The sequence below is a fragment of the Halichoerus grypus genome, chromosome 15, assembly GCF_964656455.1.
Source record: "Halichoerus grypus chromosome 15, mHalGry1.hap1.1, whole genome shotgun sequence".
In the NCBI taxonomy this organism is placed as follows: domain Eukaryota; kingdom Metazoa; phylum Chordata; class Mammalia; order Carnivora; family Phocidae; genus Halichoerus; species Halichoerus grypus.
Genome location: NC_135726.1, coordinates 13,816,287 through 13,839,375, shown reverse-complemented (window position 1 = coordinate 13,839,375; position 23,089 = coordinate 13,816,287). Strand labels below are relative to the sequence as shown.

Below are 23,089 nucleotides of genomic sequence, written 5' to 3'. Positions count from 1 at the left end.
GTAATTATTATGGAACTCAAAGGCTGAGATTTACCAGTGATTTGATCTTTTTCTTTGATTAATCATTTAAAAATCTTTATAGGATAAAAATCTGTGATTTAAAGGACACAAACTTTTAAAAATTGTGGTAAAAATGCAAGCAATTTCTACTCTTGACAAATTTTCAGTTGCACAATACAGTATTGTTATCTGTAGGCACAGTGTTGTATAACAAATCTGTAGAATTTATTAATCTTGCTACTGTGCTGTTTGGATACTTGTTTCTGCTATATATAGGTTTTGTTTACATTTCTGGCTACTGTTGTTTCTTCCCTTACTGTTAGATGACAGTTTGACCACCATCAGTGTTCTTCCCTAAAACAGCCTCTGTCTCCTGGTTCCCACCCTCCTCTACATCCCCTCTAGTTCTCTAATTTGTAAATTGGAGCGTGCAAATAGAGTAAAGTAGATGTTTTAGTATGTTGATGTGATGCTGTCTGTATTGCTGCATGAGGTTATAAACATGTGTTTTGAGTTCTCATCTATGTTCTGTTTAGCTGAGTCATCACTGTACACCATATTCATGCTTTATTTTTAAAAACATGGTAGCTTGTTATTATTACTAATAATAGATTGTTTAAGTTGTTGTATTTTAAGGAATCTTGTGGTTTTTGAGAATTTTGAAAGGCAAGTAAAAATTCTTGAAAAGTAGGGAAATTCTTTTTTATTTTATTTTTTTAAAGATTTTATTTATTTGAGAGAGAGAAAGAGAGAGAGAGCATGAGAGGGGGGAGGGTCAGAGGGAGAAGCAGACTCCCTGCTGAGCAGGGAACCTGATGCAGGACTGGATCTTGAGACTCCAGGATCATGACCTGAGCTGAAGGCAGTCGCTTAACCAGCTGAGCCACCCAGGTGCCCTGAAAAGTAAGGAAATTCTCAACATTGTAATAAGGGCAAGTAGGTTGTGTTTTCTAGATTATGAGGTCTACAATATTCACTGCATAGATTAGATGTATTTGAATTTAACTTTTATTTATTTTATTTTTTTAAAAGATTTTATTTGTTATCAGAGCACAAGCAGGGGGAGTGGCAGGCAGAAGGAGAAGCAGGCTCCCTGCTGAACAAGAAGCCCGATGCAGGACCCTGGCATCATGACCTGAGCTAAAGGCATATGCTTAACCCACTGAGCCACCCAGGTGTCTCTGAATTTAATTTTTTAATATGAAGCACTTCAGACATAAAACATATGGAGAATAATGATAAATATTCATTTACCCACTACCTAGTCTCAGAAGTAAAGCATCACCAATATAGCTGAAGCCTCCTGTGTATTATTCTGTTCCTCATCATATTCCCCTCTCCCAGATGTGCCACTTTGTTGATCTTTATGTTTCACATGCATGTTCTTATTCTCTTACTGCATTTTTGTATCTCTAAAGAATAGGTTCTTTTATACATTTTAAATCTTTATAAAATATTAGTACTGTATCTTTTTGTAACTTATTTTTGCTTAGAATTAATTTTTTGAGGATGGTTTATATAGCAAACCATTATGACCAACTTTTGTTTAGTGCATACTGTGTGCGTGGCACTGTGCTAAGAATTTTACATGTATTCTCATTTAATTCTTGTAACAGTCATTTGAGGTAGGTACTCTCCCCATTTTATAGATAAGGACATTGAAGCTCTGGGATGTTAAGTCATTTGCTCAGGACACACAGCTGATAAGTGGTAGAGCTGGGCTAAAAATCAGGTAATTTCACTCCAGGGTCGTCATTTTAAACAACGGTTAGGGTCATTGGATAAGGGTAAGTCTCCACAATCCTTTTATATCAGTTTCTGAAATTAAACAAAACCCCAGAAGTTCTTCGTAATTCTTTTGGTGTTAAAATCTGATGTGACCGGGCGCCTGGGTGGCTCAGTTGGTTAAGCGACTGCCTTCGGCTCAGGTCATGATCTTGGAGTCCCGGGATCGAGTCCCGCATCGGGCTCCCTGCTCAGCAGGGAGTCTGCTTCTCCCTCTGACCCTCCCCCCTCTCATGCTCTCTCTCTATCTCATTCTCTCTCAAATGAATAAATAAAATCTTTAAAAAAAAAAAATCTGATGTGACTAGACATGAAGATGTAGTATTTTTTTTTTTTTCATTTGGTGTGAGTGAATATTCATATATGGTGCTGCAGAAATATTGTTTGGTAATGGAACTGCTGCCCCAGACATAGTAGGCGAGTTACGACCTGTAATATATGCACTGCATTGCTTTTCTAAAATTCAGAAAATTCTAAGTTTTGTTCTTAAAAGTTTTGGATGAGAAATTGTGGGCTGGTACTGTGCTGTAGATCTCTTTCTACATGGGATTTTGGAGTTGTTGGGCTGATCAAGAAGGCACTTAATTTTGCAAAAGAAAAATTTTCTAAATATATTGAATTAGTTTGGCCATGTGACACACTTTAGCTTACCATAAATATAATTTTCTATTCTGTCACTGGTCAACAAAAGCAGTTCTTGCTTAAAAAAAAAAACAAAACAACAACAACAAAAAAAACCCCCAAAACCCCAGAACAGTTCTTGCTGCTTTTTTATATTGCTGGAATTGTACAAAATCTGTTTTCCTCACTGGACTTTTGAGTTCTTAAGGGTAGAGATCATGACCTTGGCAGTCACCAGCATTTATTGCAATGCCTGACATAGAGAGGGCTCAGCAAATATTTGTTTAAAGAGTGGTTGGCAACTTTTTGGTGTAACATGTTTCCCTATTACTTAGGTCATCTATGGGATAGTGCAACGAATTGAATAAGGAGGGAAAAAGAAGAGATGCATGAAGCTAACTTCTGATTACATATTTTTTACATTCTCCCTGCCCTCTTTGAAATGGATATAAATGATGCTTATGTTGATACCATTTATGATACTGTTTTCTCTGTTAACTGTAGTTAATGGGTGCTGAACTGTTAAACTTTTTTTTTCATTTTCTTGATTAAAAACTTTGATCCTGCTGCTTTCTGAATTCAGGATTCTTAAAACTTAATGCCCATTTTTATTTTTATTTATTTACTTTTAAAAATTTTATTTATTTATTTGACAGAGAGAGAGAGGGCACAAGTAGGCAGAGCAGCAGACAGAGGGAGAGGGAGAAGCAGGCTTTCCGCTGAGCAGGGAGCCGGATGTGGGGCTCAATTCCAGGACCCTGGGTTCATGACCTGAGCCGAAGGCAGATGCTTAACCGACTGAGCCACCCAAGCGCCCCTTAATGCCCATTTTTAAAAATTGGGTTTAACTGCTGTGTTTTGAGAGTTTTTTTTTTAAGATTTTATTTATTTATTTGACAGACAGAGACACAGCGAGAGAGGGAACACCAACAGGGGGAGTGGGAAAGGGAGAAGGCTTCCCGCTGAGCAGGGAGCCCGATGTGGGCCTCAATCCCAGGACCCTGGGTTCATGACCTCAGCTGAAGGCAGATGCTTAACGAGTGGAGCCACCCAGGTGCCCCTTGAGAGTTCTTTTTAATAGTCTGGTTACAAATCCTTTGTTTGATGCAGTTTGCAAATATCCCAATCTGTAACTTGTCTTTTCATTTTCTTAACAATGTTTTTAATAGTGTAAAAGTCTGTAATTTTTATGAAGTCCAGTTTTATAATTTTTTCTTTTATGGGTGTGACTTTGATATGATGTCTAAGAACTCTTTGCCTAACCCCAGGTCATGAAGATTTTCTCCTCTGTCGTCTTCTAACAGTTTTTTATAGTTGTATGTTTTACATTTAGATCTATGCTCCATTTTGAATTAGTATTTTATAAGGTGTGAGATTTAGGTTGAAGTTCAGTTTTTTTGCATATGAATGTCCAGTTGTGATGTGCATTGTGATACCTGAGCCGAAGGCAGGTGCTTAAGGACTGAGCCACCCAGGCGCTTAATTATCATTTTAATGTTTGTGGTGATATCCCCTTTTCATTACTAATACTGGTGATTTGTGTTATTTCTGTTTTATCATCTAGCCAGAGGTTTATCAGTTTTACTAGTCTTCTCAAAGAACCGGCTTTTGGTTTCGTTGACTTGACCTAATGTCTGTTTTTAATTTCATTGATTTCTATTTTTTATTATTTGCTTTTTTCTACTTCTCTTGGATTTATTTTTCTTTTTCTAGTTTCTTAAATGGAAGCTTAGATTGCTTGAGATGTTTCTGCTGTTCTGACACAAGAATTTAATGCTGTTCATGTCCCATTAAGCACTACCTAAGTGTGTACCACAAATTTTAATGTGTGTTTATGTTTTTGTTCAGTTCCATATATTTAATGTCCCTTGATATTTCCTCTTTCATCAGTGGATTATTTGGGAATGTATTAATTTCCAAGTCCATGGAGAATTTTCCAGTTAGCTTTCTGTTACTGATTTTTAGTTTAATTCTATTAATGGTCAGACGTACCTTATTTTATATGATTTCCATTCATTTAATTTATTAACTTTTTTTTTTTTAATGACCCAGGAAATGGTCTATTTTGGTGAATGTTCTGTATGCACTTGAAAAGAATGTATATTCTGCCGTTGTTGGTTGAGGTGTTCCATAACTATTGGTTAGATCCAGTCGGTTGATGATGGCATTCAGGTCTTTTATATCTTTGCTGATACTCTGTAATTTTTTTTTTAATATTTTATTTCTTTATTTGATAGATAGCGAGAGCAGGAACACAAGCAGGGGGAGTGGGAGAGGCAGAAGCAGGCTTCCTGCTGAGCAGGGAGCCCGATGCGGGGCTTGATCCCAGGACCCCGGGATCATGACTTGAGCCGAAGGCAGACGCTTAACGACTGAGCCACCCGGAAGCCCCTGATACTCTGTAATTTTATCATTAGGGGGCATGTTGAAGTCTCTATAATTGGGATATCTTTGATACCTGTCAATTTTTGATTCATATATTTTTTAACTCTATTGTTATATACATTTGCAATTAGGATTGTTGTATTTTCTTGCTAATTCACTCTTTTTTTAAAAAATATTTTATTTATTTATTTGACAGAGCAAGAGAGGGGACACAAGCAGGGGGAGTGGGAGAGGGAGAAGCAGGTTTCCAGCTGAGCAGGGAGCCCGATGCGGGGCTCGATCCCAGGACCCCGGGATCACGACCCTAGCCGAAGGCAGATGCTCAACGACTGAGCCACCCAGGCGCCCCTGAATTCACTCTTTTATCATGCAGTGGGAGAATAAAGTGATTTACTCCATGCTCTTTTACAACTCCTCTGGTCAGAGAGAAGAGTTCCCTTTCCCCAGTTTTTAGATGCCTGCCTGCCTGTTCATTGCTGTTCTGCCACAGCCACCACCATTGCAGTGTTGCCTAGAGGCAGGGGTGGAGGGAAGGAAAAAATAAAAAGCCAAAAGAGAGAACTTCTCCCGTCCTTCTTTTCTGGCTTCCTGGACCAGAGAGAGAGGGTTTTCCTTAGAGCTCCTTCTCTGTACTCAGTGAGCACTTCGGGTTTTGGGTTGCCATTGGGTCCAGGCTGGGCAATACTGGAGGAAAAAGGATAACCTCTTGCCGTTTTGATGGAACTTCAAATTCTGTCTTTCTCGAATCTGCTGTCATTTACTTTTCAGAGTCCTTGGGTAGCTGTGGTATGCATTTTATCCAGGATTTATAGTTACGGTCAGAGGGAGAGACAGGTGTCTCCTTGGAGTGTGTTTACTCCATCTTCCCTGGAACTAGAACTTTTTGTTTAGTTTTGAACTTAGAATGAATTTTCAAATATACTAAGTTCTTTATTCTGTAAATTAACTTTTTCATTCATGCCTAAGAGATTTTCTTGTGATAAAAAAAATAAGTAGAAGTAGGTTGTCACAGCCAAGGGAAAAAAATTACTGCTTTCTCTAGAGATATCCTGGTGCTGGAGAAAGAGTGCTGATTGGGGGAATCACAAGATGTGAGTCAGGCTAGTAATTAATTCTTTGACCTTGTACAAGGTATTTAACAGCCTGGGTCCTCAATTTCCTCCATAAAAAGCTAGTGGCATAAACTGTATGTCTGTGATTCTGTGGCTGAGCTGAGAAATGGCTCCAGGTAACTTGTTTGTCTCTCAGCTGGCTTAAACTCTTGTGATTTTTTCCCCGTTGGACTAAGTGTTTTGGAAATAGATTTAGGCTTTTTCTAATAGTCTTGTTTGCTTTATAGAATTATCGAGGCCTTCGTAGAGAAAAGTTATTTTCCAGAAGAGTATTACTAATTGACCTTGATTTTTTTTAGTTGCCTTAGTCTTCTTTTGTTCCCCACACACCAAATTTGGGTTAATGATAAATAAGATTCTTTTTTTAAAAAAATCTTTATTTAGGTAATCTCTACGACCCAGTGTGTGTAGAGAACTCACAACCCTGAGATCAAGAGTTGCATGATCCTCCCATTGAGCCAGCCAGGCACCCCAAATAAGATTCTTTTTTTTTTTTCTTAAAGATGTATTTATTTGAGAGAGAGAAAGAGAGAGAGAGCGAGTGAACGCATGTGTATGAGCAGGGTAAGGGGCAGAGGGAGAAGAATATCCAAGCAGACTCATGCTAAGCACGGACCCTTGACTCAGGGCTGGATTGTGATCACGAGCCATGAGGTCAGGACCTGAGCCAAAACCAAGTTGGATGCTTAACCAACTGAGCTACCCAGGTGCCCCTATTTATGAAAAATTTTAAAGACTTAAATGCTTTGTTTATTGAAGCTTTTTGACTTTTAAAAAGCTTTTGATTATGAAAATTTCTAATATAAATAAAAATAGAGAATAATACAATGTAACTTGATATACTTATCATATGCCCTCAGCAGCATTCAGCATTTTGCCCATTTGTTTCATTTTTTTCCCTCCTCAATACTTTTTCCCCTGGAGTATTTTGAAACAAATCCTAGCAGTCATATAATTTTATCTGTAAAGATAATGTTCATTTTTCAAGTATTGAGAAGAACTCTGGCCTTGGAGTTCAGGTGCTGGCTCTGTCACTTACCACCTTGTGATCTTAAGTGCATAATTGCTCTGAGATGAAGTTTCTTCATGGGCAAAGCAGGGATAATGATCTCTGCCCTTCAAAATGGGTTGGAACAAATGAAACAATGAAGACAGTGAATGTACAAATGTTTAAACACTAGGCCCACAGTATTTCTATTAAAAAGTAACAAAATATTATACAAGAAGCTTTATATAGTTTAGTACATGTGATCTTAAGGGGGCCATAGGGAGGAAAATACCAATACCTAGAGAACTTTTCTAAAAAAATTCCTGATATACTACCCCTACCTTGAGGAATGATGCTATAGTGAACTAAGGGGACTGGGATATCTTCCTGGTTTGTGTGATTAGAACAACTTTGAGTATTACTGGTTTAAGGATTCCACAGCTTGTATGTACTGAAGATGATTGATATTTTTATCTAATTTTTATCATTTTTCTTAACATTATTGAGGTATAATATACATACAATAAAATGCACTTGTTGTAAGTGTTCAGTTCATTGAATTTTGAGAGGTGTATATACCCATCATAAACATTTCTGTCACCCCAGAAGGTTTCCTTGCATCCCAGTTGATTCCCATCCCCACCCTCAACCCCAGGCAATCATTGATCTCTTTAGCATCACTATAGATTAGCCTAGAGTTTCATATAAGTGAAATCATACAGTGTGTACTTTCTTGTTCCTGCTTCTTTTGCTCAGCATGTTTTTGAGACTCTTCCGTGTTACGTTGTTTTATTCTGAGAAGTATTCATTTATGTGGGTATACCATTATTATTCACCAGTTTATGGACATTTGAGTTGTTCCTAGTTTTTAGTAATTATAAATGAAGCTCCTGTGAACATTTGTGTACAAGTCTTGGTGAGAACGTATATTTTCATTGCTTTTTGGTCAATACTGAGTGGATTTGCTGAATCCTAAGTATATATTTAATTTTATAAAAAATTGCCAAACTTTCCCAAAGTAGTTGAACCATTCCATTTGCATTCCATGAGTCGTCTGTGAAAGTTGAGCACTGGGTGTTTTATGTAACTAATGAATCGTTGAACACTACATCAAAAACTAATGATGTACTACTATATGCTGGCTAACTGAACATAATGAAAAAAAAGAAAGTTTTACATCCCTGCCAACACTTGGTATGGCCAGTCTTTTAAATTTTAGCCATTCTAATGGTGTAGGGTGATATCTTACAGTTTTAATTTGCATTTCCCTGCTGACTAATAACATTAAGCATGTTTTCATGTGTTTATGGCCATTCTTCGAGAAGTGTCTATTCAAATCTTTTACTCATTTTTAAATAAGATGTCTTATTATTGAGTTGTAAAATTATATATTTTGAATACATACCCTTTGTAGGATAGGAATTTTATTTTTTTTCTCTGTGGCTTGCCTTATTTGCATCTTGTGAAAAACAAAACTTGTAACTTTTTGTCAAGTCAAGTTTATTATTTCTTTCATATTTTGTGCTTGTTATATATGAAATCTCTGCTTAACCTAAGTTCCCAAAGATTTTCTCAGAGTCCATAGTCTCTCATGTTTCTCAGAGTCCATAGTCTCTCATGGTTCATCTCCCCTTCGATTTCCCCCTCTTCATTTTTCCTTTCCTACTATCTTCTTCTTCTTCTTTTTTTTAACATAATGTATTATTTGTTTCAGAGGTACAGGTCTGTGATTCATCAGTCTTAAACAATTCACAGCACTCACCATAGCACATACCCTCCCCAGGGTCTTATCGTCTAACCTGTAGTCTTATCCTCTAAGATTGGTTTATTACTTTTTCCTTGTCACAATTTCCAAAGATTTTATTTATTTATTTGACAGAGAGAGACACAGCCAGAGAGGGAACACAAGCAGGGGGAGTGGGAGAGGGAGGAGCAGGCTTCCCCCAGAGTAGGGAGCCCGATGCGGAGCTCAATCCCAGGACCCTGGGATCCTGACCTGAGCCGAAGGCAGACGCTTAACGACTGAGCCGTTCAGGCACCCCCTCATCACAATTTTCAAAGAGTATCCAGTGTACCGAGATGATTATTGTTTCTTGGAAAAGTGTTTAAATATGGTAATTGGTCTTGTAATCTCTCATTTTGAGTTGAACTTTGTGATCATATTCAATATTCATCTGATAATTTGTTGTGTTATATTAACAGTTGAGCAGAAAATATTTGTCTTCTCTAAGGTTAGGCATAGACCTTTTTTTAATTACTTTAAGGATTGAGTAGAGATTTGAGTTGAGTTTGTTCCTAAGATATTTTGATAATAATGATGTATTTTACATATTGGTATATTCTGTGTCTTATCTTAATTAATTTAATACTTAACACTTTTGTTTGTATTCTTTCCAGAAATTTACTGAGTTGAATTTGTATGTAATAGCTTTGCTGAAGCTTTGTATCATTGGCTTTAGCAAATCTTGAATTCTTAAAAATTAGAAATTTTTGTGGGAAGTTGTGTGAATGGTTTTGGTAGTAAAAAACGTGAACATTTTTATTTAATGTCTTTCCATATCCAGAGGATGCCAGCCCCCATCAGATTGCGGGAGCTGATCCGGACCATCCGGACAGCCCGAACCCAAGCCGAAGAACGAGAAATGATCCAGAAAGAATGTGCTGCAATCCGATCATCTTTTAGAGAAGAAGACAATACATACCGGTGTCGGAATGTGGCAAAATTACTATATATGCACATGCTGGGCTACCCTGCTCACTTTGGACAGGTAGGCTGGGCTGAGACCACATCTAGCAAGGGTACTCTTGTTTCAGTGACTGTAGCTCAGGGAGGGTCGGTCAGTCTTTTCCTGTCAGGAAAGACAGGATACTTTTGATAGTCATATAGTCTGATCATTGTGAAACTGAGGGTAGAATTGAGAAAGTTGCAGACCTGGAAGGGCATGATATTGCTGTCGGTTGTGCTTACCATTGGGAATCTCATTATGTGGATTAGAGTATGTTTTGATGGTGACAACTAGCCTCCTTAAAGATTGACCAGGATTAACCAGTAGATTGTGATTGGTCTGTCAGAGGGGCTGGACTATAATGAATATTTAAGAAATGTTTGCTAAATGTTTCCTTAATTATATTCTGTATGCACGATGATATAAGGAGAAACACTCAGAACAGATGTTTTTAAGTAAAAGAAATTAAGTGGTTGCCACATAATGGCATTTATCGATTTTGCTGTAATTACCTAATTACTTGATTGCTATAGCCACTATGCAGGTCTGTCTCCTGATTTTCTCCTACACACAAATGCATATTATTAGATATGGCCAGTTTAAACTCTGAGAATGATACTCTTGGTGATAAGTGCTTTCTTCTTTCCATGTTTATACGTGATAAGGGGGATTGAGTCACAGAGAAGGGTATAGTGGGTTGTTTTTTTTAATTCTTATTAATGCTATTAAATTTTATCTCAATTTAAGAATTGTATTATATGCTAAATAGTCTTTTTAAGGAAAAGACCGCAAAACTGAAAGAATGTGCAACATTAGGAGAAAAATACCACCCATGTTTCCATTTTTCAAAGATAACTATTGTTAATGTTTTGATAGATTTAATTTACCTGGAAAGATGCCCGTGTTTATCTTTTGTTCAGCTCAGTAACTCTGGTGAAGGAGATTCCCCCCACCTCTGAGTTAAAACAGTAATGGTTTTGAATCCTATCAGAATGACTTGGGTTAGTTTTGTGCTTATCTTGGGGCTGGGAATGAGGTCACTTTCTCTAGAAATACGTGATTGAGAGTGGGAGAGCATTAACTTCCCAAAGAAAAATTGAGGTGTTAATATCGGGGATGAGGACCAGGTACTAGGCAAACAAAAGCAGCAGCTGTCTCCTCTGAATAAAACATGTTATATGCTTTTACCACATCAAAAAGCGATCCAGGTGGTTATACATTTAGTGCATGTCATCGTATAAAGCAAATAGATGTCCATATATTTTTGTTGGCTGATTTTAAGTAGACACATTTAGGTTAGATTTACAAAAATCTGATATGTTGGGCTGTAAAAGATAATCAAGGGTGGAGGGGGGGAGACTTAATCCCTACATTCAGAAATGACCACCATTAACATCATGGAGTTAAAGGAGTTCTTTAAAGACCAACTGTTGAATATAAAATCATACAATAGATTTAAGACTGATGATATTTCATTTTGTGAAAGAGCACTCTCTATATTTCTAAGAGTCATTACTATGTTTAAATAAAATATGCTTTCCAACTTTACTAGATGGCATTTTTTGGGTGTTCTGGAATTTAATTATTTGATAAAACATTTAATTCTTAGGTGGAAAGTGTTAATATTGAAGGAAACTGTATTAAAATTGTGGTACCAAAGAAAAGACTTTTCTGAATGGGAATAGCAATCATAATTTTAAGTCCCTTCATCTGTTTCCTCTATTTGAATAAGTCAGGGCCCTATCCAAGCAGTAATTTGGTACCTTGCCCATCAGAATTTCCTTTATAATGTACCCATAAAAAGATTCCTATCTAGGTTCTCTCACCTGCATGTATGAATCACAGTACCATTTTCATTTAATTATGTGTAAAAACAGCTGCCGTTTATTGCATTTTATTAGACTTGTTAGACTTGTGCTGTTCATTATGATAGCCAGTAGCTGCGTAGCCACTGGTCTCTTGAAATGTGGCTAGTTTAGCTGAGGCGAATATTAAAGGAAAATAAATTTTTGGTGGGTATTTGATGCAGTTACTGGAAAACTTTTAAATGTTTTAGACGACTTGGGTATGTGAATCCACTTTATCAATTGTAAATTTTATGAAATCTAAATACAGTTAAAATATTTCTGATGGATATGTAGTATACAAATTGAGATGTGCTGTAAGTGTAAAATAATACTGTATTTAGAAGTCTTAGTACAAAAGAAAGTTGTAAAATATCTAACTAATAATTTTTGTGTTGATTATATGTTGAAATGATATTTTAGATACATTGGGTTAAATAAAATCTATTATTCAAACTAATTTCACCTGTTTCTTTTTACTTTTTACTGCAGTATCTAGCATGATGCTGTTCAATAGAAATAAAATATGAGCCAGGTGTATAATTTAAAAATTTCTAGTAGCAGGTAGAGGGAGAAGCAGGCTCCCTGCTGAGCAAGAAGCCCGATGCGGGACTGGATCCCAGGAACCTGGGGTCATGACCTGAGGCTTAACTGACTGAGCCACCCAGGGGTGTCCTGATCCTTAAGCTTTCTTTTCTCAGTTTCCTCATCTGTAAAATGGGGACAATCTTCATACTACTGTATGGGGTTATTATGAAGATGAGTAAATTAGATTAGTAAATGTTAAACATTTATGTTTTGTACATAAAAAACTCAAATACTACTTTACCATTTCCTCAAGGACAGCAAAACATTTTTTTTTTTTTGAAAAATCACTGAATTCTAAAATAGATTTTCATTTATTTATGTATGTGTGTATGTAATCTCTGTACCCAACGGGGGGCTCAAACTCACGACCCCAAGATCAAGAGTTTCATGCTCTTCCAACTGAACCAGCCAGGCACCCCTAAAATAGATTTTCTCATGTGGGTCTTTTATCTAGGAGTCTCTTAGTAATGTAAAAGACCGTATCCTCAACATTTTTACAACAAAAGCCATGATAAATTTCTTGTAGGATTTATAACCTTTCATGTGTCTGGCTTAAACATGACCCAGAAATAAAGTTGAGTAAAGAAGTGGGCAGATTGTAGGAGTAAAAAATGGTAGCTTGGGAGCCAGACTCTTTCACAGATGTGTTTTGTTTGCACAGTACGTTAAATTTTTTGAATTTGCTGCCGACATAAAAATCAAGGAACTTCTCATGGAAATCTGGATTTCTAGTTTCTCTTAGAAAATCGGGAGGATTTGACAGCACTGGATCCACATTTTCCCATGGCACTAGTGGGCTGGTGACCTTGTCCAGGCTGGGCTTGCATTGTCTGTTTCCTTCCTGTTCCAGCCTGGCTTCCTATCCTCAGTTACCTGTCCATAGTAGTCTTCCCTTCCATCAATACAGTATAGCACTTCACTTCCTTATGTTCCTTAAAGTTTTAGTGTTCTCTATAATAAAGTCTTACAAACCTTTGGTGAAATTTATAGGTTCCTTAGAGTTCTTCGTCCTATTGCAAATAGCGCTCTTAAAACTTTAATAATTAGGTTTTAGATATTACGGAAATATAATTCATTTTTGCATATTTATCTTCTTAGCAACATTATTGCATTTGGTTCTAAGAGTCCTTGTAGACTCCATTGCTTCCATATAGTCAATACTGTTGTCTGTAAGCAATGGCAATTCCCTAACTTTCCGTCCTTAATCATTTTTTTTCTTCTTTCTTTACTACAATGTATCTATAATTGGATGGCGATAGTAGGCATTCCTGCCTTGAGCACCTTTAAACCGAGATTGTGCCCAAAATAAGCCTGAACTGTCTTTGCCAGAAAACAAAAACTACAGAGGTCATGTTAAAAGGATTTAGTAGCCACCAGAAGTGGCTTTTTGTTGTGCCCCAAAATAAGAAAATTTGAGCATTAATAAGAATAATTATAATTGAATATACCAAGTTAGTTTATATCAGTGAGTTCATAATTTTTTATCTAAAGATTTTATTTATTTGAGCACGCGCACAAGTGAGCAGGGAGAGGGGCAGAGGGAGAGAGAGAATCTCAAGCAGACTCCACACAGAGCGGGGAGCCTGACATGGGGCTCGATCTCATGATGCTGATATCATGACCTGAGCCAAATCAAGAGTCGGATGCTTAACCGATTGTGCCACCCAGGGGCCCCAGTGAGTTCATAAGTATTAAACAAATTTTTAAAAACTCCATTGGTCATCTTTGGAGCATACTAGGGTCTCATTTTGAAAACTAGTAGATAAAAGGAAAAGAAACATTTATCCTGCCTTTCCTACCAGTAGTTCTTTCTGAAGGAATTATTGGTAAGTTCCTTCCAAAGGAACTCTTGGTAACCCAATGGTACATATAGAGAAGTTGCTCCTTAGAGGAAAAATCCAGCTAATAAATGAAAGAATAAAAGAATTAGAATATTACTATTTTGTGATCTCTGATGATCATTATCGATGCTAATGTCACAAAAGAGAGACAACCACCAGAAACAATGACATACTTGATGAAAGTTCATACCACCACCTATGAAGTGTATTTGCTAAGTCAAAATAAAATAAAAACTGAAAAACCTGAATCTGATCAAGAATCTTGTCCATTTAACAAGGGACTTTAATAAGAGTTCATTGCAGCATTGTTTCTGATATGAAAACATTGGGAATAATCTATATGTCCACAAAAAGAATAGGTAAGTTGTGGTATATTCACAAGTGGGATACTGTATTAGCAATGAAGATAACTAAATTACAGTTTCTTGTCTGAATGTGAGTAGTACTCAAAGATGTTGAATGAAAAGAACAGGACTATGGTATGATACTTATATAAAGCTTAAAACATTCAAAAACAATTGTCTCAACATATGTAGTAAAGACACATGGTGTGGCAATGATGAACAGCAATTTTGAGTTTTCGTTACTCCTGGGATGGAGAGAAGGGAAATGGAATCGAGGCAGAGTATGCAGAGGGCTTCAATTGAATTTGTAATATTAAAAAATGTAAAATAAAATAAGTAGGGCAAAATGTTAAGATTTGCTAAAGCTGGCTGGTGCCTCAATGACTGTTACATGATTTTTGTGTATTTTTGAGTGAAATATTTCATAATAAATTTTCTCAGGAGAAATGGGATGCAATAGGAATGTTGTTTTTTTTTTTTTTCCCCTGCCAGAAGAATGAAAAAATAGACCGGTCTCCTATAGATTTTTTTTTTTTTAAGATTTATTTATTTATTTGACAGAGAGAGAGACACAGCGAGAGAGGGAACACAAGCAGGGGGAGTGGGAGAGGGAGAAGCAGGCTTCCCGCGGAGCAGGGAGCCCGATGCGGGGCTCGATCCCAGGACCCTGGGATCATGACCTGAGCCAAAGGCAGACGCTTAACGACTGAGCCACGCAGGCACCCTCTCCTATAGATTTTTATGTTGCCAGACTACATAGTGGTAAAGCAGTTACGGGCTTATTCTTCAAATATGTGTGTGTGTGTGTGTGTGTGTGTGTTGTGTGTATAAACTAGAAATTTATTTCTGAATGTTAAATTGAAATAAAGGTAACTTTTTAAAAGACCTAAACAATCAGTTGCAGAGCCTTTCATCAAGGTGATTGTTCACATCATAAAGCTTAGATGTTAAATTTAAAAGCAAATGTATATATGCATTTGACCTTGTGGGAAATTGTTCTAAAAGCTAACAAAATAGGTGCAGCTTTTTTCAAGGGCAACCAGATTAAATGTTGATAAAGGGCAATATTTGTACTTGCTTTAGAACAATGTAACAAGGCCAAAAACCTTTCTTTTAAAAAAAAATTGCTTTGAAATTCGGAGAAAATTGGAATATTGAGTCATCTAGAAAATGTTTATAAAAATCCAGTTGTCAGGCTTTACCTGAAACCTACTGTGTCAGGATATTTCGGGGGTGACCAACATATTTCGAAACTCTCCCAGGTGATTTTGATCAGTCAAGTTTGGAAACCACTTCCTTAAGGCATTATATTTATTCCAAAAGGAGGTGGTAACTTCCCTCTCTTAGGCTTGCTAATGGATGCCTGGAATGTTTCTGCTGAGAAAAATTCTTAGGCCACTTCAAGGGTCAGCTGTAGAGAATTAGTGACTACTGTATTTGCCTTGAAAGCAGAGAGTTGAGGGCAGCGTTAAGGTTGTCTTTCATGATGTGGCTCAGTTATTTTAGTGAAGAGGAAACTGAGGCCCAGGTTGTTGAAATAACTTGCTTAGGTCTCTTAAGCTAGAACCAGGATTAGGGCTCCTAAATCAAATTGGTTCTTTCTATTCCACTCTGTGTTACATAAAGGGATAGGAATCTTTCTCTGTTTTCTTACTGTTTCTCACCTTAAATGAGTGCCCTTCCTAACTTGTTTCCATAGTAGCTTGTGCATATTTGTCACAGTATGTATATATGATATATATATCCTTTGATGTATATATATGTATCATACTTATGATATATATCCAAATGTTGGTTTCCTTTTGTGTGCCCTTCTAACTGGGTGTCAATGAGAATGTCTAGCACATTGGTTTTTAACAAAGCAGGATTTTATGAAGTTAAAGAAAAATCACAGCTTCTTCAAAAACAATTGGAAAGTAAATGTAAAAATCAGTGAATAGCTTAAAGTTATCGCAGTCAGACCTTTGGGATGGGAGGTAGCGGGGAGAGTGAGAAGGTTGCTGTTGAGAAGAGTGTTGTTGGCAAGGAAGAAGCTGATAGTCGGTGAAAAATACAAAATAACTGCCAGCAGAAGAAGGCATAGCCGTCATGGGGATTAGAGATAAGGAACGGACATAACTTTTTAAGCTCTTATAGCATTGCAGGTATAAAAGAATAGCACAATAATCGTTCATTTTGAATTTAAGTTATTTAAAAAGGGCTGGTTGTTCCCATTTACTGAGTTGTATTTTCATAAGATTTTGGTCTTAAATTTTCAGTGTTTTCATAAAACAATTCCAAGGCTCAAATGCTTTTTTGTTAATTTTTTTTTTTAAGATTTTATTTATTTATTTGACAGAGACACAGCGAGAGAGGCAACACAAGCAGAGGGAGAGGGAGAAGCAGGCTTCCCATGGAGCAGGGAGCCCGATGCAGGGCTCGATCCCAGGACCCTGGGATCATGACCTGAGCCGAAGGCAGATGCCCAACGACTGAACCACCCAGGCGCCCCTTTTTTGTTAATTTTTGAAATGACATGTTACTCAATTTGGTAGAGGGAATAATTGCCCTAGGTTGTTTTTTTTCCTCCTTTTTAATTATATTATTGTATTAACTTTTGTAACCATGAGTTAGATATAAGTTCCCTTTATCCTGCAGTTTTAAACTTCTAGTCCAATATTATTTATCTTTGGAATAGATAATGACAGTTCACTGATGCAAAATTTAAAAGATACAAAAGAATATATGATGAAAACCCTGCTTTCTGTCCACTTCCAGACACTTAGTTTCCTGTTTTGTTTTTTGTTTTTTTTAAGATTTTATGTATTTATTTGAGAGAGAGAAGGAGAGAGTGAGCGAGAGAACACAAGCGGGGGGGCAGGAGAGGGAGAAGCAGGCTCGTGGGGGGCTCGATCCCAGGACCCTGGGTTCATGACCTGAGCTGAAGGCAGACACTTAACCGACTGAGCCATACAGGACCCCTACTTAGTTACCTTTTTATAAGCAACTGTCTGTGTCTATCCTTCCAGAGATTATACATCTCCCGGCAATGGAAATGCCCCCTCCACTGTAAAACGCGTGTGGTGCTGTCTACTTATTAATCTGTCTTGAATGTTAGCCCATGTCCTCATTCTGTTTTACAGCTTTTTTGACATGCTCTTTTTTTTGCCAGCTTTTTTGACATACTCATCTCAATGTATCTAGCATAGTAGTCCATGATATTTCTTTTATTTTTTAAAGATGTGGTTTATTTGAGAGAGGGAGAGAGAGAGAGCGAAAGAGAGGGAGCGCAAGCACAAAGGGGGGAGGGGCAGTGGGAGAGGAAGAAACAGACTCCCCAGTGAGCAGGGAGCCCAGTGCAGGGCCTGATCCCAGGATTCTGGGATCATGACCTGAGCCAAAGGCACACGCTTAACCGACTGAGCCACCCAGGTGCCCGTATTCCATGATATTTATGAATCATTATTAAACTGATGCCTTATTAAGGGACATTTGTTTCCAGTGTTAGTATTTATTTATTTAATTTTAGGTAGGCTCCACACCCATTGTGAAGCTCAAACTCAGGACCCTGAGATCAAGAGTCACATGCTCTATTGACTGAGCCAACCAGGTGCCCCTCCAGTCTTACTGCTTAAAGTAATACTACGGGGGCACCTGGGTGGCTCAGTTGTTGGGCGTCTGCGTTGGGCTCGGATCGTGATCCCGGGCTCCTGGGATCGAGCACCGTATTAGGCTCTCTTCTCTGCGGGAAGCCTGCTTCTCCAGAACTCTCCTGCTCCCCCTGCTTGTGTTCCCTCTCTGGCTGTCTCTCTCTCTGTCAAATAAATAAAATCTTTAAAAAAAAAAAAAAAGTAATACTACAGTTGAATAATAACCATTATTTTACACATGTATGAATGTAAAGGTGGTCTAAGTTCCTAAAAGTGGAATTGTTGCGTCGAAGGGTATGTGTATTTGTACTTAGATAGGCCAGATCTTTCTCAGTACAGCTTGTGCCAGTTTATATCCAGTCACTAATGTCCTCGCACTGTTAACGACAGTCTAACTTTGCTAATATAATAGGTTAAAAAATACTATCTCAGTATGGTTTCCATTTGCATTTCTTTTTCTCTTCTAATAACTTCACGGAGGCATATTTTGCATATCATGAACTTTTCAAGTGTACAGTTCAGTGATTTGTTTTAAGTGAATTTACCTACTTGGGTTTGCATTTGTTTTATGAGGTGGTTGAACTCCATTTCATATGTTTGAATTATTTTTGTTTTCTTTGAACTGTCCATATTCTTTGTCCATTTTATATTGAGTTGTTGGTCTTTTTGAAAATCAGTTTGTAGGATCCTGTTATATAGGATTTCATGTCTATGAGCAAGTTGCAAATATTTTTTCCAAGTTTGTCTTTTGTTTTTTGACTTTGCTCAGGGAGTTTGGAGTAAAACCAAAAGTTATTTTTTATCTCTGTGGTTGCATGAATATAAAAGCTAGACTGTTTACTGTGGTCTTTAAGCATATGCTAGCTTTGTAGGTTAGCAGTGTTTCAGGTGGGATTTTCAAGTAGCTTTAAGTGAGACGGAGTAGTACTCAGTTTGAGGTTGTTACCAAAGGGGCAGAAACATTTAATTGATTTTACTATTTTTTTCCTGTACTGTAACTCACACTAGAGTTGCATTTTTAGTGGTTGCTGCTCAAAAATGGATGCCCTACCCTTATATTTCCTCAAAAACCCATTGTCCACCCCTCCATCCTTTTTCTTTTTCAATATCTGAAAACTTTGATAATATTCTTAAAGATGAAACATGGTACTTTCTTAGCACTATTGCTGGCCACTGACACCGAAGTGTAGCGTATGATGAGAGTTAATCCTTCAGCAGAGGATGTTTTTCAATACATCAAGAGAGCAGTTTTTAAATAGCTCCAAACAGTTTTATTTGTAAATTTTTTTACTTTCCTCAATTTCACTTCTGAACTTATAGGCAAATTCAGATGGGGAGTAGTCTCATGATTTTAGACTGTTGTACATAGTTCTGCATTTGAGCCCCTATTCCTTGGGATGCAGTGATTCTAAATGGGAGTTTCCAGTCTTTAATCTTAGATTTTTCCAGCCATTTCCAGTCTTTAATCTTAGATTTTCCTCTCAAAATTTGCTACCTTCATAAAGCAAATGTATATTCTTGAAGCAAAGTCACTGTACCAATGGGGATTAAAAAGAATTAGTGTTTATCCCTTTAAATTCTGTTCACTGTTTAATTTTTAGGTAAGTTTTAAACAAGTGTCACAAAAAGCAATAAATTGTACTCACTAATCATTGATGACTTTTAGTGTGACTGTCTTAAAACTTGACGTAGGGACTCCTGGGTGGCTCAGTCGGTTAAGCGTCTGCCTTCGGCTTGGGTGATGATCCCAGGATCCTGGGTTCAACCCTACTTGTGCTCTTCCTATCAAATAAATAAATAAAATCTTAAAAAAAAACTTGGCCAAAAAAATACAAAGTCCCATTAATGCCTAAGAGTAAAGTCTTCTTCCTCATTAGTTCATCTTAATAACAAATTTTTGGATAATTTATTTGTGTAATGCCTGGTATTTGTTAAAAGCATGATTCAGGGGGCGCCTGGGTGGCTCAGATGGTTAAGCGTCTGCCTTCAGCTCAGGTCATGGTCTCAGGGTCCTGGGATCGAGCCCCACATCGGGCTCCCTGCTTGGCGGGGAGCCTGCTTCTCCCTCTCCCTCTACTGTTCTCCCTGCTTGTGCTCTCTCGCTCTGTCAAATAAATAAATAAAATCTTTAAAAAAAAAAAAAAAAGCATGATTCAGTAAGGATGATAAAAATTTCAGTGATACCTGATTCTTAGAACTCTTTTTTCACTGCTAAAATATTAATTTATACTATTATTAAATGGGAAGGTTAAAAACTCTTCTGTTTGAAAAAGAGTAAGATTTTCTGATAATATTTTACCTCCTGTTTTTCTCATTCACCTCAGCAGTAATTTTTCTGCTGACATTGTAAAAATGACTTTCTTCATTTTCTATCTCAGAAATTGTTTTTTAAAATTTAAATTGAGTGCATAGAAGGAAGGGAAGGGTTGTTATATAATCTGTCAGTTTCAGAAGGCACTTCAGTTTCCCTTTTGGATCTTGGTTATTCTTGGAGGCTTTGATTTGTTCATGATAGTATAGTCATTTCTGTTAACTTTCAGTGTTTTTAATGCAGATACATCAAGAGAGCAATTTTTAAATAGCTCGTAACAGTTTTATTTGTAAATTTTTTTACTTTCCACAATTTCAGTTTTGAACTTATAGGCAAATTCAGATGGGGAGTAGTCTCATGATTTTAGACTGTTGTACATAGTTCTGCATTTGAGGCCCTTCCTTTGGGATGCAGTGATTCTAAATGGGAGCATAGTTTGCAAAACTTTTCTTGGAGTGTCCAACTTATGTACACCCTTTGAAAATCATTGCTACAAGGGAATGTTTGGCCTTTTCTATGTTAGTCAAGATGGAATGATAAAGTATATTAAAATGATTGTGATGTTAAAGAAAGGCTACGTAGAGAGACAATCTGTTTACAAAGAGTCTTAAGCTCTGAGGATTTTTATCAATTATGTAAAGAAAAAGTCCTATAAAACATTTTAGGTTAATTCCACTCCTGAAATTTCCTCTGGCCTTTTTTTTTCTCTGTGTTTTTATTCCTCATATGCTAAACTCACTTCTCCCTACTACTTGGTTCAGGCCCTACATATAGCACTTTGCACATTATATTAAAGTTAGTTGTTGTCTGTCTCTTTTTCAGTTGTATATTCCTAATGTTTAAGATAGTGTTTGGCACTTTGATGTATTGCCAGTTACTGAATTTTTTGCTATTCAAAATAGGAAACAGACCATAAATACACACATAAGTTAGGTGTTCAAATTGTACAACCTGGGGATTAAATTAAGAATTGGGTTTATTAATATTTTATTATAATACTTTAGTAGTATTTATTTATTTCAATCTGTGGAAGTAGGTAAACCTCACAGATTATTTGGATAGCATATATCATAGGACCTTGCTGAGATGATCTATTCCAGAACTCGGTATCTATCAAGACATCTAAGGATCTTAGGCGATTTGATACCTACTTATTTTAGTCATCCACTGACTCTGGGTTAAAAACATTGCTTTCCTAATGTGGTAGCAATTTCTTAATTTCTTTTCTTTTTTTAAAATTTGCAGTTGGAATGCCTCAAGCTTATTGCCTCTCAAAAGTTCACAGACAAACGCATTGGCTATTTAGGGGCAATGCTGCTGTTAGATGAAAGACAAGATGTCCATCTTCTCATGACAAACTGTATCAAGAAGTAAGTCTTACTTTTCCTTCTTTTAATGACTACTTTGTGCTTTCAAAGTTTTCTTATAATATGACATCAGAGTTTTTATTTGATTTTATTTAATGTCTAGAATATATTTGAATTGCTTTTGTAGTTTATATGTAAAGAGGGTAAGCAAAGGTTTCTGTAGGGGAATATTTATTATTATTTTTAAAGATTTTATTTATTAGAGAAAGTGCGTGCACAAGCAGAGGGGGGCGGGGAGGAGGGAGGGAGAGGGCGAGAGAGAATCTCAAGCAGACTCCGTGCTGAGTGCAGAGCCTGATGTGGGGCTCCATCCCACGTCCCCAAGATCATGACCTGAGCCCAGATCAAGAGTTGGACACTTAACTGAGCCATCTAGGCGTCCTGTAGAGGATAATGTAATTAAACAAAGGAAGGCATTGCTGTACATCTTCAGGTATAGGAACACGATTTAGCAATGAAACAAGAATTTGGGCCTACATGGAATAGAAAAAACATTGGTAAATCAGAGATTTCTTATCTTATATTTCCAGGACCTTGAATACCATAAGTAATGAAATGTTACTTTTATTAAAGAATTACCAGTGTATGTTCTGAGTAAATACCATATAAAGGTAAAAGAAGAGGTCTTGTTTGTGAGTGGTCTAATTCAAGATTTCAGTTGCATGAAATTATACTTAGCCTTGTGAATTTTGTGTATGTCTTTTTTTTCCTCTAATGGGTGCATTACTAGTCCAGTCATGTTTGTTTAACTTACAAATTGAGGAATGCTTGCTATATGAAAGAATTAGAGTAGCCAAGCAGGGGAATTAGCAGTTCTTCCCAGCATCCCTCTTACAGCAAATGTCTGTTAAAAAGTTATGGAAGTTCTGATGGCTTTACTGGTTAAAGGTGCTTTTTGGTTTGTTTTCGTTTGGTTTTGGTGTGTCTGTTGGTTTAATTTCCTTTTGTAGATTTCTTTTTCATTTGTAGTTTTTATTTGTTTGACAGAAAGTAGAAGCAGGGGATATAGGTAATCATATTTGTAGTATTGAACTCTTACACTTTTCTGTGGTCAATAATGTTTTACTTTAAAATTTTCCAATGGATAATGGAAAATCCCAAAATGAGAATTATGATTTGGTTGTAAATACAGTGTGTGTCATGTAAGTACATTGAGTCTGTGAACTTAATTTTGGGAGAATCTTATTTTTTGGCCTTGAAATAAATACTAATGAAAATACTAAGTTGATTCATTTATTCAACAACTATTTATTATATACGTGTTGTGTGCCAGGAGCTGTTATAAGTTCTGGGGAGGGAGAATGAAAAAAAAATTGGCAGAGATCCTTGGTATTAAAGAAGTTACATTCTACATGTTCAGCATGACTCTTACACATTTACTCTGGCTAGGTCTCTGAGAGTTTCTTTAATTTTTGTTCTTGCATGCTTTGTTGCCCTTATTACTTAAGCCTTCAGTCACATGCTGATGATCTGGCAGTTCTGCCTAGCACCACGTTCATATTAAGAGTTAATACCAAACCCAAGTATACGTTTGTAGCTTGATAAAAA

At 36.8% G+C, this 23,089-nt stretch overlaps 1 protein-coding gene across 1 annotated transcript in view; it reads left to right on the top strand.

The window, feature by feature from the left end:
- Positions 1–23,089, top strand: part of AP1G1 (adaptor related protein complex 1 subunit gamma 1) — a 75,800-nt gene that overhangs the window by 14,121 nt on the left and 38,590 nt on the right. Inside the window, exons 2-3 of the mRNA XM_036068616.2 lie at positions 9,456–9,659; positions 21,420–21,544. Coding sequence (XP_035924509.1) covers positions 9,459–9,659; positions 21,420–21,544 — 326 coding nt within the window. The 5' untranslated portion in view covers positions 9,456–9,458. The remainder of the gene's footprint in view (positions 1–9,455; positions 9,660–21,419; positions 21,545–23,089) is intronic.